Genomic DNA, 17,050 nt, shown 5'->3' on the forward strand with positions numbered 1-17,050 from the left:
GTTTGGCTTCCTCCTGGGCGTGTACCGTAACCCAGTTAATTTACAACTAAGACAACAGCTGTGTCTTGGATTCCAGGAATTTCTGACATTTTTTTATCCTTTGAGGAAAATAAAAGAAAGAAGAGATACAACACTGAAGAAAAGACATAAACAATCTACAATATACACTACAGCACTTGAGCAGTCTTAGGTGCTCACTACAGCACTTGAGCAGTCTTAGGTGTACACTACAGCACTTGAGCAGTCTTAGGTGCTCACTACAGCACTTGAGCAGTCTTAGGTGCTCACTACAGCACTTGAGCAGTCTAAGGTGTTCACTACGGCACTTGAGCAGTCTTAGGTGCTCACTACAGCACTTGAGCAGTCTTAGGTGCTCACTACAGCACTTGAGCAGTCTTAGGTGCTCACTACAGCACTTGAGCAGTCTTAGGTGCTCACTACAGCACTCAAACAGTCCAATGTGCTCACTATAGCACTTAAACGGCATATTTGTCCTCACAAAAGGACTTAAACAATCTACGATGCTCAATACAGAATTCAAATAGTCTGTGATGCTCTCTGAAGTATTTAAATAATCTTCGCTGGTCACTACAGCAATCTAATAATCTTCAATGCTCACTACAGCACTCAAACAGTCCACAGTGCCCACTACAGCACTCACTCAAGATTTTATACCTGAAAACGTTAGCAATTAGAGAAATATTTCTATCCCTCAAGTGCATAAGACAATAATATGATATATATGATGATAACAATTTTCTAATCTTCCTATTTATCTAGTGCTAGTGAGATCTGCCTGCACAGCGCAAGTAAATATTTTGCCAGTTATGTCAAGAAGCTGTGTTATGAGAGCAACTTTTCTCACTCAAATATGACATCAAATAAGACATTATATATATATATAATCATTAGCCAAAAATATTTTAAGTATGTTTAACTGAATTCGTATTTTCCCTATCTTGAACTAAAACTGCTAGGCATATAATTTCCAGTAAATTATTCTTAAAACAATATCTACTCATTCTTATACTTGCTGCCTGGCCTCATGTCCACACCTACACTTGCTGTGTGTGTGTGTGTGTGTGTGTGTGTGTGTGTGTGTGTGTGTGTGTGTGTGTGTGTGTGTGTGTGTGTGTGTGTGTGTGTGTATTTATTCATGAATATTTTTGCACCAGCCTCTGATTATATCCACGACGATCCGTTCTCACTCCAACTTCATAATACAGAGAATGGCAACTGAAAACACACTCCAATCACAAATACTCTTCCTCTAAAGCTCCCAACTTCAGACATTACGATCAATAACGTTTAAAAGACCCCCCCTCCCCCCTCCCTCGGCAGTTCATATCCCAAATAAAATAAAAATCGACTTTCCCACATAGGAATCTAACCAGGAAATCAATAGTCCGAGGGAAGATGAGATTCAGTCCTGTGAAGACCTGGCAACCGTGAACTTGCTCGGTTCCCCCCATGGAGCTGAGCTGTCAGGAACCAGAGTAGAGAGTTCTGTCTGGTTGATTGCGACGAGTCATCATCATTTTCATCCATTACTAATGCAAGCCTCTCATCAACACTAAATGCAATCGACGCTTTGAGGGGATCTGCAAGGCTGGGAGAGAGAACTCACCGGAGGAAAAGAAGGTGAGAGGGAAGAATGGGTGAAGAATAAGAGGCGAGAATGTTGGACGAAAGGGAAGGAGATGGAAGCCGTCAGGTTAGGAAGGGTGAAAGGTAAAGTTGTATAGGGAAAAGAAATTAGAATCCGAGGATAGAATTAATGAAGTGGGAGGGAGAGAGGTAGAGGTAATGCAGAGCTGAGTAATGGATGGGAAGGGAAGAGAGAGAGAAGGAGGAGGAGGAGGAGGAAGAGGAGGAAAGCCAATAAGACGGAAAAGGAGAATAAAGCACAACTTAAAATAGAACCTTCGAACATGTGTAGATGGGAAACTGTTTAAGCCTAAAAAGGTGGAAAATTATCCCGTGGACAGAAGTGGACAGAAGTGGACAAAAAAAGGGAAACTGAGAAACAGCATCAGTGCAACATTTATTGCGAACAATCTCAGCAAACCGTTTATTACAATAATGAGAAAATAAATTAAACATATGCTATTAAAACCATTATATAATTAATGAACAACACTGACGACATAAACAACATTTATTGCAACAACACGAAACAACTACACAAAATCAACGTAACAAACATTTTATTTGTCGCAAAATGTGATTTCAACCTGTGAATAAAATCTAATTATTTGATCTTTAACCAAAGGAAAATATTTCTACGGTAAAGATATTGTGATGCTAATATTAAGAATGGGACTCCTTCGCTTATCGATTTGAACTCTATAAAAAAAAATTACCATTGTGTTACTTTAAATGTGTGACCTTATCCTTGAACTTTGACCTTGGCTGACACATGTCATCCCATCTCCCAGTCACCCCCCAAAAAAATATACAGGCTTTGTTTTCAAATCTGAAGCTTCCAGTTTTTTCTTTTAAAACTATTAGCATTATTATATATATATATGTTACAAGAGAGGAAATTGCACATTAGGCTTGGCTCTAGGCAATCAAGAATATCAGCAGTTGATTTGCAGACAGCCATGATTCTTAAGAAATTGACGTAAAAGCTTAGAAGTAAATATATATATATATATATATATATATATATATATATATATATATATATATATATATATATATATATATATATATATATATATATATATATATATACATATATGAAGAAGCACCTCTGGTTGCCTTCGTAGGGAACCTTGGCCTCGAAGAAGAGGATATGTAGCATCCAGGGACGTCTTGTGGGGTACCCGTGTACACTCACATATTGTCTTCTCCTGCCACCCCGTATATATTGTGTATTTCGTCATTTTATTTTAATTTTAAACTTCATTACACAAAATGGGTTACAACATTGGTGACAGGCAAGGAACAAGGCTATTTGTCACAGGTTGTAGAGTTCCTCCAGCTCCTCAGATGGCAGGCAGAGACGACGGCTGCTGTGTGCGTTTCCTCTCTGTATCGCCACGCTGAGGCGCTGGAAAAAGAAGAAGCTGGCGGCTCTAGGATATCTTGTTATCTATCTACGCCTGCGGGTAATGGCGTTCACAGCCTTACGCCAATAGATATAAAACGCAATTGTGATTTCTTTGACGTCTGAAGGAGGAAGAGGAGTGGAAGAATAGCAATAGGAAATACAAATGGAATCTTCAACTCAATTTCAAATCTAGTATTATATCGTCTAATTTGAATCAAAATTATTCAATTTGTATATATTGTTTCATGTTCATTTTATGTTTATATTTAGCTACCAATTAATATGTCCCTCGATAAATCCATTCATCCATTTGAATACTGCAATCAGGTCTTCCCTTGCTCTTTGCCCTTTTTTTAAGAGAATCTTAAATAATCTTTCCTAATCTCCTTATACGACAGGTTTCTAATCCCTGGGAATAACTTTGTCATCCTTCTGTGTATAAGTTGAGGTGAATATATATTGGTTATGTTGTATGACAGCCAAAACCGTACTGGATAGTCTTAACGAGGCATTAACAAGCCAAGGATCCAATTGAACAATAACATTAGATTACTTATTACTAACACTTCTAGATATGAAAAACTCAGGTGCCTGACCTTTTAACATGAGTTCTAAATTGTTTTTTATATATTTACGTTTTAATTTTGTTTCACGTTTCAAATATACTTATAGAACAATAGTAAAGGTTTAATAATAATTCATATAACTTAATAATAATTATATAACTATAGTAATTCATATAACTTTATAATAATTATATTATAATAATTATATAACTATAATAATTCATATCATTTTATAATAATTAAATAACTGTGAGAGTAAGTGTTCCATCACGACGAATCAGAAGCTTGAGGCTCTATTCATATGTATGCATATGTATATTTGTATGTATACATACATGTACCATTGTTATGTGGGCTACCCTAAGTGTTCTCATTATTAAATTTTACCAAATACAAAACAGAGGAAAGACTCGCTATCAATCATATTATGTATTGCAACTTCTCTTTTTCCCTAAATAATATTCACAGTTACGAACACTGGAAATTCACAGTAAATACTGCAACAAATATTGATGCATTACGAAGCATGTTAAACTGTAGTTGCATTTTTCAGGAGGCAAGTTCACATTCATTATATATTCAGTACTTAAACTGTTGTCACCATAAAGCATTCATATTTATTAAACAATCAAATTTACTCTGTGTGGATAGTTTTACGTCAGTGCATACGTGTGTGTGTATATATATATATATATATATATATATATATATATATATATATATATATATATATATATATATATATATATATATATATATATATATATATACAGTGTGTGTGTGTGTGTCAAATATATGTCAATATTTAATGAAGCTATGGTCGAGGATAATCGTTTTGGCATTTTCTGCTTCGTCCGCGAGTTTAAACTAAACCGGGGTTGGGTATATATATTTTTATGGTGTTTTTTTGTTATCTGAAGCGTTTGTGCAATAAATGTAGTGGTAGACTTTCAGCTGTGAATCAAAATTGTGTGTGAATCAGTTTAGTGTTATAGACCTTATCTGTTAACTGCATTGTTCGTATCGATATAGTTCGACGAAGTAATGCGGAAATTCTGCCGATATGAAAAGCGAAGAAATTTGCTGATATTAATTTAAGTTGCTTTATACAAAGTTAATGAATCTTACTAAATATAAAATTCTCAATTATTATACAAAACCCACACACGAACGTCACACACACACACACACACACACACACACACACACACACACACACATAGAGCCCAGTAGGCTCAGGAATCTGTACACCTGTTGATTGACAGTTGAGAGGCGGGACCAAAGAGCCAGAGTTCAACCCCCGCAAGCACAATTAGGTGAGTACACACACACACACACACACACACACACACACACACACACACACACACACACACACACACACACACACACACACACACACACACAAGCTCAGAAACAACCACAGAGTAATGCACATCTCTATTTGTCATATAATCGATATTCACATCTAGATCATCTGTTTTGTGAAAGTGAATCCCACAAATATCCAGGAAGAGACGGAGTTTAGCCCCATTAAGCTTTTCCAATAATTTTGACATTGACTCTCTCCAATACACAGCTGTCTCCCTCATAACGTACTAGATGCTAAAAGATTGAAACTTGACTATTTACAAATATGTACCAATAATACAACAACAATTAACAATTACAAATGATTATGTGATCTACATAAAACATTAACAAGCATTTATTTGGTAGATGTGATATAATTAGGCGCGGGCTCACCATAGACCGTGCTACTTGGAACTTTGTGTTCCAGGTAGCGAATCTTAAACAACAACAACAACAACGCTTGCAAACTTTATACGAAAAAAAAATTCAGAATATTCTCAAAGTAATCAATCTCCAAATTTTTTTTATATTGCAATAAAAGTTGTTATTTCAATATCAATTAATTAATAAGTGACAGAGAATAACATAAAAGTTTTGTTATGAAGATGTTATGCATTTGCAAGTTCGGTAGCAGGTTGCAGACGTCTTGCAACTGTAGGCTTCGTTGCAAGCTGCAGAGAACTAATAACAATAGCAGGACTGAACATAAATAAACCAGCCCACACAAGTAGCATCAAATGAACAAATCCACAAGGGCCGTGACGAGGATTCGAACTTCGTCACGGCCCTTGTGGATTTGTTCATTTGATGTATCACCTTAATGTGATTTCTGTGTGTAAGTAGGATCAAAATAACAACGCTTCGGTCCGTAACGTTTCGTTCCTTGTCGTTTCGATCCTTGTCGTTTCGGTCCTTGTCGTTTCGATCCGTCCCGGACCCTCATGAAGACGTGAGTTGATGAAATTCGAGGACAACTCGAGACATTTTCATTGTCCTTGCTTTTCTTATATGTGGATTGGGTTACATATTTAGTAGGTTCACGTGTAAAATAAAGCCTTTTAATGTGTGAGGGGCGTTTTCTGTATTGTTACAGCAGGTATGTAATGTGCTGGCGACTGAGACACTATCAACATCAGGGTCAGCCACTCGAAGTACATATTTTCATACATATATAGATGATACATACAAGGGGGAGTCTTCAGTGATTCAGGAGATATATATATATATATATATATATATTTATATATATATATATATATATATATATATATATATATATATATATATATATATATATATATATATATATATATATATATATATATATATATGAGGATATATAGGTGGGTGAGGATATATATATATATATATATATATATATATATATATATATATATATATATATATATATATATATATATATATATATATATATATATATATATCTTCTCATTTGGGTATTCCAGCTATTCAGATGAAGTTTGATGGGGTGTAAACGGCTCTGTATATACCAAAGTGGTGGTGATACTCTGGAAAACAGCTGAAAGTAACGCTATTCCAAGCGATGTTTCGAGCTTCTAATTGCATGGATATAAACACAGTTTAAAATAACCACTTCACAGCCGTACCACACAAAATGCCATTTAAAAACAGGTTCAAAGACCAATGGTAAAAGTCGAAGAACTAACACTTCAGAAATAATGAGATTGTGTTTTTAAAAGTTAGAGACCATGCTTCAGGGGTTGAGCGCGTTACACTAAAACCCAAAACTAGAATTAAGGGCTATTCATGCCCGTGCCACCTCTTAGGTGGCTTAATCTTTATCAGTCAAAAACTAGAAATAGTGAAATCTTAGTTCAAAATTGTTATATTTCAATGAATAATTGAGTTGGGAAAAGAAGACTATTGTTGATCAAAGAGAAATATGATAATAAGAAACAAAATCAACGTCGTAGACCTGAATACAAATTTGCAATCAACAAAATAAGCAAAATATAGAACCAAGAAATGTGTGAATGACTAGAAGTGGAAAATCATTAACAAAACATATTATTGTAGAGATGACCAGAACACAGAGAGCGGAATGAGCATCGAACCCGCGTTTAATGAGCATTAAAATAAGCCATATTTGTGTTTGAACTTAATTGCTTGCCTATATTTCCATGGAGAGGAAGCCTCTAAGCTGTTGCGGGAGTCGTCATACAGGGCACTCATGTAAAGCCAATCATGTATTTTATGTAACACTAATTTATTTGATTAAAAAGGTCTTATGACAGTGATTGTATGAATATTATTATGTAGCGTTAACATACACTGGAACACATCAGGAATACAGAACATCAACAAGGTTAGTTCTTCACAGGTGAGACAACACCATAGAACTCTAAGGCATAACAATATAATAAATATAATCTTAAAACATGTATTTATCGAATTCAAGCGTTGATGTGCAACAATTGATGCCTTCAGTTGCAGGTACAGATGTGTATATGTCAATAATATTTCAGAGTTAAGACAGATGAGATGAACCAAGATATCTGTAGATTGGTCCACAGATGACAAGTTGTAGTAACAAACGTCCAGATGCAGTCACCTTACAATCATAGGTAGATAGATTGTGTGGGACTACACGTGAGCGTCTACATTTGCTGATACCTATCTACCTCAATACAGATAAGGACGGCGGGGCGGCCACCATCAGGAAGACCCAGAAAACTAATAAGTACAGGAACCTAGAACATTATTACTGGTTCGTGCCAATAGGCTCTGAGACCCTGGGCGTCTGGGGTTAAATGTGCACATAACGTTCTAAACGAGGTGGGTGAGGAACTCATGAGGCAAACTAGAGACTAAAGAGCAGCCAGTCTTTTGTTCCAGCGCCTTAGTGTTGCGATCCAGAGAGGAAATGCTTGCTGTATCTTGGCCACCCATCGCACCTAAACAGAGCTGGATGCGGTCTTGGAACAGTGACTGCTATGTGTGTGTGTCTTTTACAAACTGTAACAAAATGTAATAAATATAAATTAAAATAAAAAAAAACATTGTACAAAATAATACAAAAGTAGAGGCTATGGGAGATGAATATACTCAAGTATTTAGGGAGAATTTATAAGGTCTTCTCTCTGAATACTCTTTATTCTCTTCTCCGAGGCTTTGGGTCCCCACAATTGCACCATAGGTGGTACCCCTATATATATATATATATATATATATATATATATATATATATATATATATATATATATATATATATATATATATATATATATATATATATATATATATATATATATAATGTTAAGAGTTCCAGAAATAGATGCGGGCTCATGCTAGCAAACCCCGGATCATTAATTGCACCAGAGGAAGCTCTCAACACGGACTGATGCACAACAGGTCTGGTCACCTCTCCATCCACTCACCACAGGAAGTGTTCGCCTGAAGCCGACTTCTCCTGTTCTCTTGCTTCCGGAGGCAGGAGGAGCCAGTGTCGGGTGTGTGTCTGTGGCTCCGGAGGCAGGGGAGCCAGTGTCGGGTGTGTCTGTGGCTCCGGAGGCAGGGGGAGCCAGTGTCGGGTGTGTGTTTGTGGCTCCGGAGGCAGGGGGAGCCAGTGTCGGGTGTGTTTGTGGCTCCGGAAGCAGGGGGAGCCAGTGTCGGGTGTGTTTGTGGCTCCGGAAGCAGGGGGAGCCAGTGTCGGGTGTGTCTGTGGCTCCGGGGGCAGGGGGAGCCAGTGTCGGGTGTGTGTTTGTGGCTCCGGAGGCAGGGGAGTCAGTGTCGGGTGTGTCTGTGGCTCCGGAAGCAGGGGGAGCCAGTGTCGGGTGTGTCTGTGGCTCCGGGGGCAGGGGGAGCCAGTGTCGGGTGTGTGTTTGTGGCTCCGGAGGCAGGGGGAGCCAGTGTCGGGTGTGTTTGTGGCTCCGGAAGCAGGGGGAGCCAGTGTCGGGTGTGTTTGTGGCTCCGGAAGCAGGGGGAGCCAGTGTCGGGTGTGTGTTTGTGGCTCCGGAGGCAGGGGAGAGTCAGTGTCGGGTGTGTCTGTGGCTCCGGAGGCAGGAGGAGCCAGTGTCGGGTGTGTCTGTGGCTCCGGGGGCAGGAGGAGTCAGTGTCGGGTGTGTCTGTGGCTCCGGGGGCAGGAGGAGCCAGTGTCGGGTGTGTCTGTGGCTCCGGGGGCAGGGGGAGCCAGTGTCGGGTGTGTTTGTGGCTCCGGAAGCAGGGGGAGCCAGTGTCGGGTGTGTCTGTGGCTCCGGGGGCAGGAGGAGTCAGTGTCGGGTGTGTCTGTGGCTCCGGGGGCAGGAGGAGTCAGTGTCGGGTGTGTCTGTGGCTCCGGGGGCAGGGGGAGCCAGTGTCGGGTGTGTTTGTGGCTCCGGAGGCAGGGGGAGCCAGTGTCGGGTGTCTGTGGCTTAAAGTTCACATATGGTTTCATTTTGATGACTTCAGCACTCGTTGTTGCCTTCCTGGGTGTGTCTCTCTCTCTCACGTCGTTGGTCTCATTACTAATCCTCATTCGGGCGGTCCACTCCTTTCCTGAGGCTGGCCATACAGATGTGCTTGCGGACGCACTTGCTGGGGCAACATTTTTGGTCTTGGGCGCAGTACCCGTCAGAAGCACAGCTGGGGAGCCGTTTGGGCTCGCCAGACACAAGCTGCACTGATCCAGAAGTCTTGGCTACCTGCGATAGAAAGATGTAAGATTAGATCAAGTCCTCAGAAGGTAGAGATTCTAAGTTGTTCTTCCGAACTTGACGCGCTGTAAGTTAACTTAGCGTGCGTGTGTTGGGTGCAGAGATCAGCGTGTAAATACGCAGTTATAATGTCTTAGATGGAAGAAAACTTGTTGGAAGATAAGTTGGTCTGTTTTTAACAATTCAGTTGGGGATTGGGTGATTATAAATAGGAGCTGCCTCGTATGGGCCAATAGGCCTTCTGCAGTTACCTTTATTCTTATGGTCTTATTTTTGCAATGTTCAACGTGCCCTTTAAGATTCATCCGCGTACTGTAAGGGCAAATAATTGCCCAGAGAAGCAAGCCACCTAACCTAACCTATCCTAGGGCTAACTGTACACAAATTAATATCATATAATCTTTATTTACATATAAAAAGCATTATGAATGCCCAGCTTGATCGATCAATGCTACGGATGGAGTCTCTTCAGGTCCTTAGTAGATAACGTCAACTCAACCAGTAGTCAATACAAACCGAAATCACAATAGAGTGATGGATCAGTGAGAAAATATTGGAGGAATATGGTGAAACTGAACTCGTGTGTGAGTTCACTATTTGTACCTGCAGAATCGAGCTAGTAGCTGAAAGAGAAAATCAGTAGGAGTCCTGAAGAAGATTCGAACCTGCTCACTTAGTACTCCCAAGCAAGCGCCAACGACCACCAGACCACAACATGGTCCAAGAGCTATTGGATCTTGAACTCGGAGTTCTAATCAATCTATTTTTCCTGTTATGGCTACTACATATATTTTTAGCACACATCCCCAGGAAGCAGCCCATAGCAGCCGTCCAATTCCAAGGTACCTATTCACTGCTAGGTTAACAGGGGCATCAGGTGAAAGACGTTCTGCCCATTTGTTTCCGCCTCGGCCGGAAATTGAACCCCCGCTCTTAGGACTGCGACCCCCGAACGCTGTCCGCTCGGCCGCGAGGCCCTGTACTCACCTAGTTGTGCTTGCGGGAGTTGAACTCTGGCTCTTTGGTCCAGCCTCTCAACTGTCAATCAACTGATGTACAGGTTCCTGACCCTATTGAGCTCTATCATATCTACACTTGAAACTGTGTATGGAGTCAGCCTCCACCACATCACTTCCTAATGCATTCCATTTGTCAACCACTCTGACACTAACAAAGTTCTTTCTAATATCTCTGTGGTTCATTTGGGCACTCAGTTTCCACCTGTGTCCCCTAGTGCGTGTGCCCCGTGTGTTAAATAGTCTGTCTTTATCTACCCTATCAATTCCTTTGAGAATCTTGTATGTGGTGATCTTGTCCCCCCTAACTCTTCTGTCTTCCAGCGACGTGAGGTTTAATTCCCGTAGTCTCTCCTCGTAGATCATACCTTTCAGTTCGGGTACTAGTCTGGAGGCAAACCTTTGAACTTTTTCCAGTTTAATCTTATGCTTGACTATATATAGACTCCATGCTGGATCTGCATACTCCAGGATTGGTCTGACATATGTGGTATACAAAGTTCTGAATGATTCCTTTCACAAGTTTCTCAAGGCCGTTCTTATGTTGGCCAACTGGCATATGCCGCTGATGTTATCCTCTTGATATGGGCTTCAGGGAACAGGTCTGGCGTGATATCATCCCCCATGTCTTTCTCTCTCTCTCTGACTCTTGAAGAATTTCATCTCCAAAATGATACCTTGTATCTGGTCTCTTGCTCCCTACACCTATCTTCATTACATTACATTTGCTTGGGTTAAACTCCAACAAACATTTGTTCGACCATTCCTTCAGTTTGTCCAGGTCTTCTTGAAGCCTCAAGAAGTCCTCCTCTGTTTTAATCCTTCTCATAATTTTGGCATCGTCAACAAACATTGAGAGGAACGAGTCTATACCCTCTGAGACATCATTTACTTATCAGAAACAGGATAGGTCCGAGTAGAGCCTTGTGGGACTCCACTGGTGATTTCACGCCAATCTGAGGCGTGAAGGCAACCCTCACTGTAACTCTCTGCTTCCTATTGCTTAGGTGCTCCCTTATCCACTGGAGCACCTTACCAGTTACTCCTGCCTGTCTCTCCAGCTTTTGTACCAGCCTCTTATGCGGTACTGTGTCAAAGGCTTTCCGACAGTCTGTGTGTGTGTGTGTGTGTGTGTGTGTGTGTACTCACCTAGTTGTGTTTGCGGGGGTTGAGCTCTGGCTCTTTGGTCCCGCCTCTCAACCGTCAATCAACAGGTGTACAGATTCCTGAGCCTATCGGGCTCTGTCATATCTACACTTGAAACTGTGTATGGAGTGAGCCTCCACCACATCACCCCCTAATGCATTCCATTTGTCAACCACTCTGACACTAAAAAAGTTCTTTCTAATATCTCTGTGGCTCATTTGGGCACTCAGTTTCCACCTGTGTCCCCTTGTGCGTGTTCCCCTTGTGTTAAATAGACTGTCTTTATCTACCCTATCAATCCCCTTCAGAATCTTGAATGTGGTGATCATGTCCCCCCTAACTCTTCTGTCTTCCAGCGAAGTGAGGTTTAATTCCCGTAGTCTCTCCTCGTAGCTCATACCTCTCAGCTCGGGTACTAGTCTGGTGGCAAACCTTTGAACCTTTTCCAGTTTAGTCTTATCCTTGACTAGATATGGACTCCATGCTGGGGCTGCATACTCCAGGATTGGCCTGACATATGTGGTATACAAAGTTCTGAATGATTCTTTACACAAGTTTCTGAATGCCGTTCGTATGTTGGCCAGCCTGGCATATGCCGCTGATGTTATCCGCTTGATATGTGCTGCAGGAGACAGGTCTGGCGTGATATCAACCCCCAAGTCTTTTTCCTTCTCTGACTCCTGAAGAATTTCCTCTCCCAGATGATACCTTGTATCTGGCCTCCTGCTCCCTACACCTATCTTCATTACATTACATTTGGTTGGGTTAAACTCTAACAACCATTTGTTCGACCATTCCTTCAGCTTGTCTAGGTCTTCTTGAAGCCTCAAACAGTCCTCTTCTGTTTTAATCCTTCTCATAATTTTAGCATCGTCCGCAAACATTGAGAGAAATGAATCGATACCCTCCGGGAGATCATTTACATATATCAGAAACAAGATAGGACCGAGTACAGAGCCCTGTGGGACTCCACTGGTGACTTCACGCCAATCGGAGGTCTCACCCCTCACCGTAACTCTCTGCTTCCTATTACTTAGATACTCCCTTATCCACTGGAGCACCTTACCAGCTACACCTGCCTGTCTCTCCAGCTTATGTACCAGCCTCTTATGCGGTACTGTGTCAAAGGCTTTCCGACAATCCAAGAAAATGCAGTCCGCCCAGCCCTCTCTTTCTTGCTTAATTTGTGTCACCTGATCGTAGAATTCTATCAAGCCTGTAAGGCAAGATTTACCCTCCCTGAATCCATGTTGGCGATTTATCACGAAGTCCCTTCTCTCCAGATGTGTTACTAGGTTTTTTCTCACGATCTTCTCCATCACCTTGCATGGTATACAAGTCAAGGACACTGGCCTGTAGTTCAGTGCCTCTTGTCTGTCGCCCTTTTTGTATATTGGGACCACATTCGCCGTCTTCCATATTTCTGGTAGGTCTCCCGTCTCTAGTGATTTACTATACACTGTGTGTGTGTGTGTGTGTGTGTGTGTGTGTGTGTGTGTGTGTGTGTGTGTGTGTGTGTGTGTGTGTGTGTGTGTGTGTGTGTGTGTGTGTGTACCTGTCTTGTTATCTCTCTTTGTGCATGTCACTCTTATTACCTGTGTGTGTGTGTGTGTGTGTGTGTGTGTGTGTGTGTGTGTGTGTGTGTGTGTGTGTGTGTGTGTGTGTGTGTGTGTGTGTGTGTGTGTGTGTGTGTGTGTGTGTGTACCTGTCTTGTTATCTCTCTATGTGCATGTCACTCTTATTACGTGTGTGTGTGTGTGTGTGTGTGTGTGTGTGTGTGTGTAGCTCTCACATCTACAGTGTGCAAGAGCACTTTGGCAAATCAACTTTGCTTAATGGAGATCTCTCGCACACAGTCCTTTTCAACAACATTTTGCACATGTGATTATTTTTTTAATAGTTTTTGCTTGGTCTCTGGCACGGAGAGGCGGACTGTCGGGGGCTTTAAGTGACGTCTGACCAAGAACACCACTTATTGGCTGACAAGTTCGGAGTGCTGACTCTTGCAATAATAATTAAGTCTTCGGGTTTGGCTGCCGAGTCCTCAGAAATAAATAATACAGATTCACTGACGATGACGAGGAGTATTTAAAACGTCTTAACAATTCCAAAAATTGAAACAAGCAGTTGGATGGTTTTTGTAACTGTTATCCTGTTATCCTTCAATTGATGAGGAGAAATTACTGAAAAAACATGTTAGCTTTCACCTGGTCATCTTGACTGACACAATATGGTCGACAGATACAGGACGGAATGCAACTGTATCACTAAAGCTGTATTCTTAACAGCGTGCAACTCGAGTGAGGACGCTTGAGTGTTCCCTCAAGTGTTAGGTCTGGTTGCACACTCAACCTCATCCCGTTGTCACACTTGGAATGAAGTGACTTTATGCTCACTTCACAGGTTGTCACACGTGGAATAAAGTGTCTTAATAGCCTTCAAAATCCTTTTGAAAAATACAGTGTCTAGTACTGTCTTCAAACAGTAGTCAATATCATACACAGTATTAATGTGACAACTGCCTACATGATTCATACAACTATATATTTAATTGTATATTACACTTACATGCCTAAAAAACATTGTTTTGGGAGGGGCGTGGGACGCCATTGTTCGTATTGTACTATACAATAGATATTGTATCTGAATTTACGTGAATTTCATTTTATACAAATCATTGAAGAAACAGTGTTGCGTATACATACACATGTATGAAAACTTCAGATAGTTTATACAATTATTGCTTAAAATACTATTTGAATTTGCATATTGATTTGTATATTGCTTACAATACTATTTTAATTTGCATATTGATTTGTATATTGCTTAAAATACTTTTAATATAAATAATAATAATGATAATAATAGAATACACAGAGTATTTTAATTCATAATGATGTCAGCAGTATCAGCCTGAGTCAGATAATGATGGAGTTGGTGCGGCTGACTTCAGCTGACGTCCAGAGGATGGCAGCTACTGACTTTTACAACAATTATCAAACAATGTGACTTCCACGTGACGCGTCGACTTTTAGCACTCTCCTGATGGCTTGTCACTGATATCTACACATTTTGTCTTGTTTTCAGAGACCTTTTTTTTCTTGTAATTGGTAACATCTCTATTTTAAAAGAGTGTTTTCGCTCTCACGACAGTTTATGCCATCGCTCGAGACGAGGAAGTTGGATTTAGTTTGGGAGAATAGTTTAATTAGAAACAAAAATTGGTAGATTGTTTATGACTAAGGTGGAAGGAGAGGCCCAGTACATGCTCTTGAACAAGGTGCTAAGGCTTTAGCAAGGATCCTTTAACTAGGTGCTAAGGCTTTAACAAGGATCCTTTAACTAGGTGCTAAGGCTTTAGCAAGGTTCCTTTAACTAGGTGCTAAGGCTTTAGCAAGGATCCTTTAACTAGGTGCTAAGGCTTTAACAAGGATCCTTTAACTAGGTGCTAAGGCTTTAACAAGGATCCTTTAACTAGGTGCTAAGGCTTTAGCAAGGTTCCTTTAACTAGGTGCTAAGGCTTTAGCAAGGTTCCTTTAACTAGGTGCTAAGGCTTTAGCAAGGTTCCTTTAACTAGGTGCTAAGGCTTTAACAAGGATCCTTTAACTAGGTGCTAAGGCTTTAGCAAGGTTCCTTTAACAAGGTGCTAAGACTTTAACAAGGTTCCTTTAACAAGGTGCTAAGGCTTTAACAAGGTTCCTTTAAGAAGGTGCTAAGACTTTAACAAGGATCCTTTAACTAGGTGCTAAGACTTTAACAAGGTTCCTTTACCAAGGTGCTAAGACTTGAACAAGGTTCCTTTAACAAGGTGCTAAGACTTTAACAAGGTTCCTTTAACAAGGTACTGTCAAACCGTGTTCAATATTACACTGACTCATATATTAGATCTTTCCTTCGCCTTCATTCAAATACCAGGGAAGTGTGGTAAGTTTCTCCACCGTTTAGACCATCACGATTCATCATAGCAGTACAATAGCGTTCTTTGTGAGCCATACCTACGCACCAGCAGCATGAAGAGTTGCATAAATAGTTGATCGTATTACACCGTCTTGGGGGATTGTTAGTTCTGCGTTTCTCAGTATCATATAATGGAAAATTGTATGATTTCAGTGATTGTAACTCTGTATAGCACCGGGAGGATACACACACACACACACACACACACACACACACACACACACACACACACACACACACACACACACACACACACATATATACACAGTTTTAAGTGTAGATATGATTGAGCCCAATAGGCTCAGGAACCTGTACACCTGTTGATTGACGGTTGAGAGGCGGGACCAAAGAGCCAGAGCTCAACCCCCGCAAGCACAACTAGATGAGTACAACTAGGTGAGTACACACACACACACACACACACACACACACACACACACACACACACACACACACACACACACACACACACACACACACACACACACACACACGTGTACTTACCTTCGCCTTCTTAGTGACGAGGAAGATGCCATTGCTCTTGCACACCTGATCTTCCTCCTCAGGGCAACGACCCTCATGCGAGTCGTGGCTCGTCGGAACTGAAACAAAGGGCACGACCCTCAGTCACTGTAGCTTTAATATTGTCAAGCAGTGAGTGCTCCCCAGGGGTCGGTCCGTCTGACGCCTGAGGTTCAAGTACGTTTATTGACACAATACAATACATCTCAAAAGGGATAGAGTAGCTTAGGCTATTTCTCCTTGGCTCCTGAAGTGATGATAAGGGGGAAGGAAGAGGATATAGTTGTGCTTAATGAGATAGTTCGAGACACAACTGCCTTGTTAGGCACAGTAAGGAGTTGTGAGTAATAAGAAGTTGTAAAACGTGATCAAATTATGAGACACAGATTGTAGGACTGAAGGGATTCGGGAATTGGCACTAAGACACAGGACTTAATTGAGCAACCAAAACTTTGCGTCCTAGTTATAAATTCAGTATATCAAATAAAATGCGAAACTAAAATCAAGCGTTCGAGTAATTGTATGCGAGGCTCTGAGACGTTGGGAACTTCTTCTTGGCAATTTTAGATGAAAATATGTCCTGTCATATTTTGACATATTTTGATCAAAAACCTGTCTCCCAAACATTTGTAGGTGTTGACAAGATTTCTGGGGTTGGAGAATGGCAGAGAGGTGCCATTAGATGCCCCAGGTATCCGGAGAGACCTGGGGCATCCATGCCCCTACCCTCACAACACAGATGTGTTGTGAGGGGTAGGG

At 40.9% G+C, this 17,050-nt stretch overlaps 1 protein-coding gene across 3 annotated transcripts in view; it reads right to left on the reverse strand.

Moving 5' to 3' along the window:
* Positions 1–7,204: 7,204 nt before the first annotated feature.
* LOC123759878 (uncharacterized) overlaps positions 7,205–17,050 on the reverse strand; it is a 33,339-nt gene continuing 23,493 nt past the window's right edge. For all 3 annotated transcript variants that reach the window (XM_045745127.2, XM_069318074.1, XM_045745129.2), the window contains 2 exons: positions 16,274–16,371; positions 7,205–9,638 (listed from right to left, as the gene is read on the reverse strand). In XM_045745127.2, the coding sequence (XP_045601083.1) occupies positions 9,462–9,638; positions 16,274–16,371 (275 nt within the window). In that variant the 3' untranslated portion in view covers positions 7,205–9,461. The remainder of the gene's footprint in view (positions 9,639–16,273; positions 16,372–17,050) is intronic.

This window comes from Procambarus clarkii, chromosome 8 (assembly GCF_040958095.1).
Source record: "Procambarus clarkii isolate CNS0578487 chromosome 8, FALCON_Pclarkii_2.0, whole genome shotgun sequence".
Taxonomy (NCBI): Eukaryota; Metazoa; Arthropoda; class Malacostraca; order Decapoda; family Cambaridae; genus Procambarus; species Procambarus clarkii.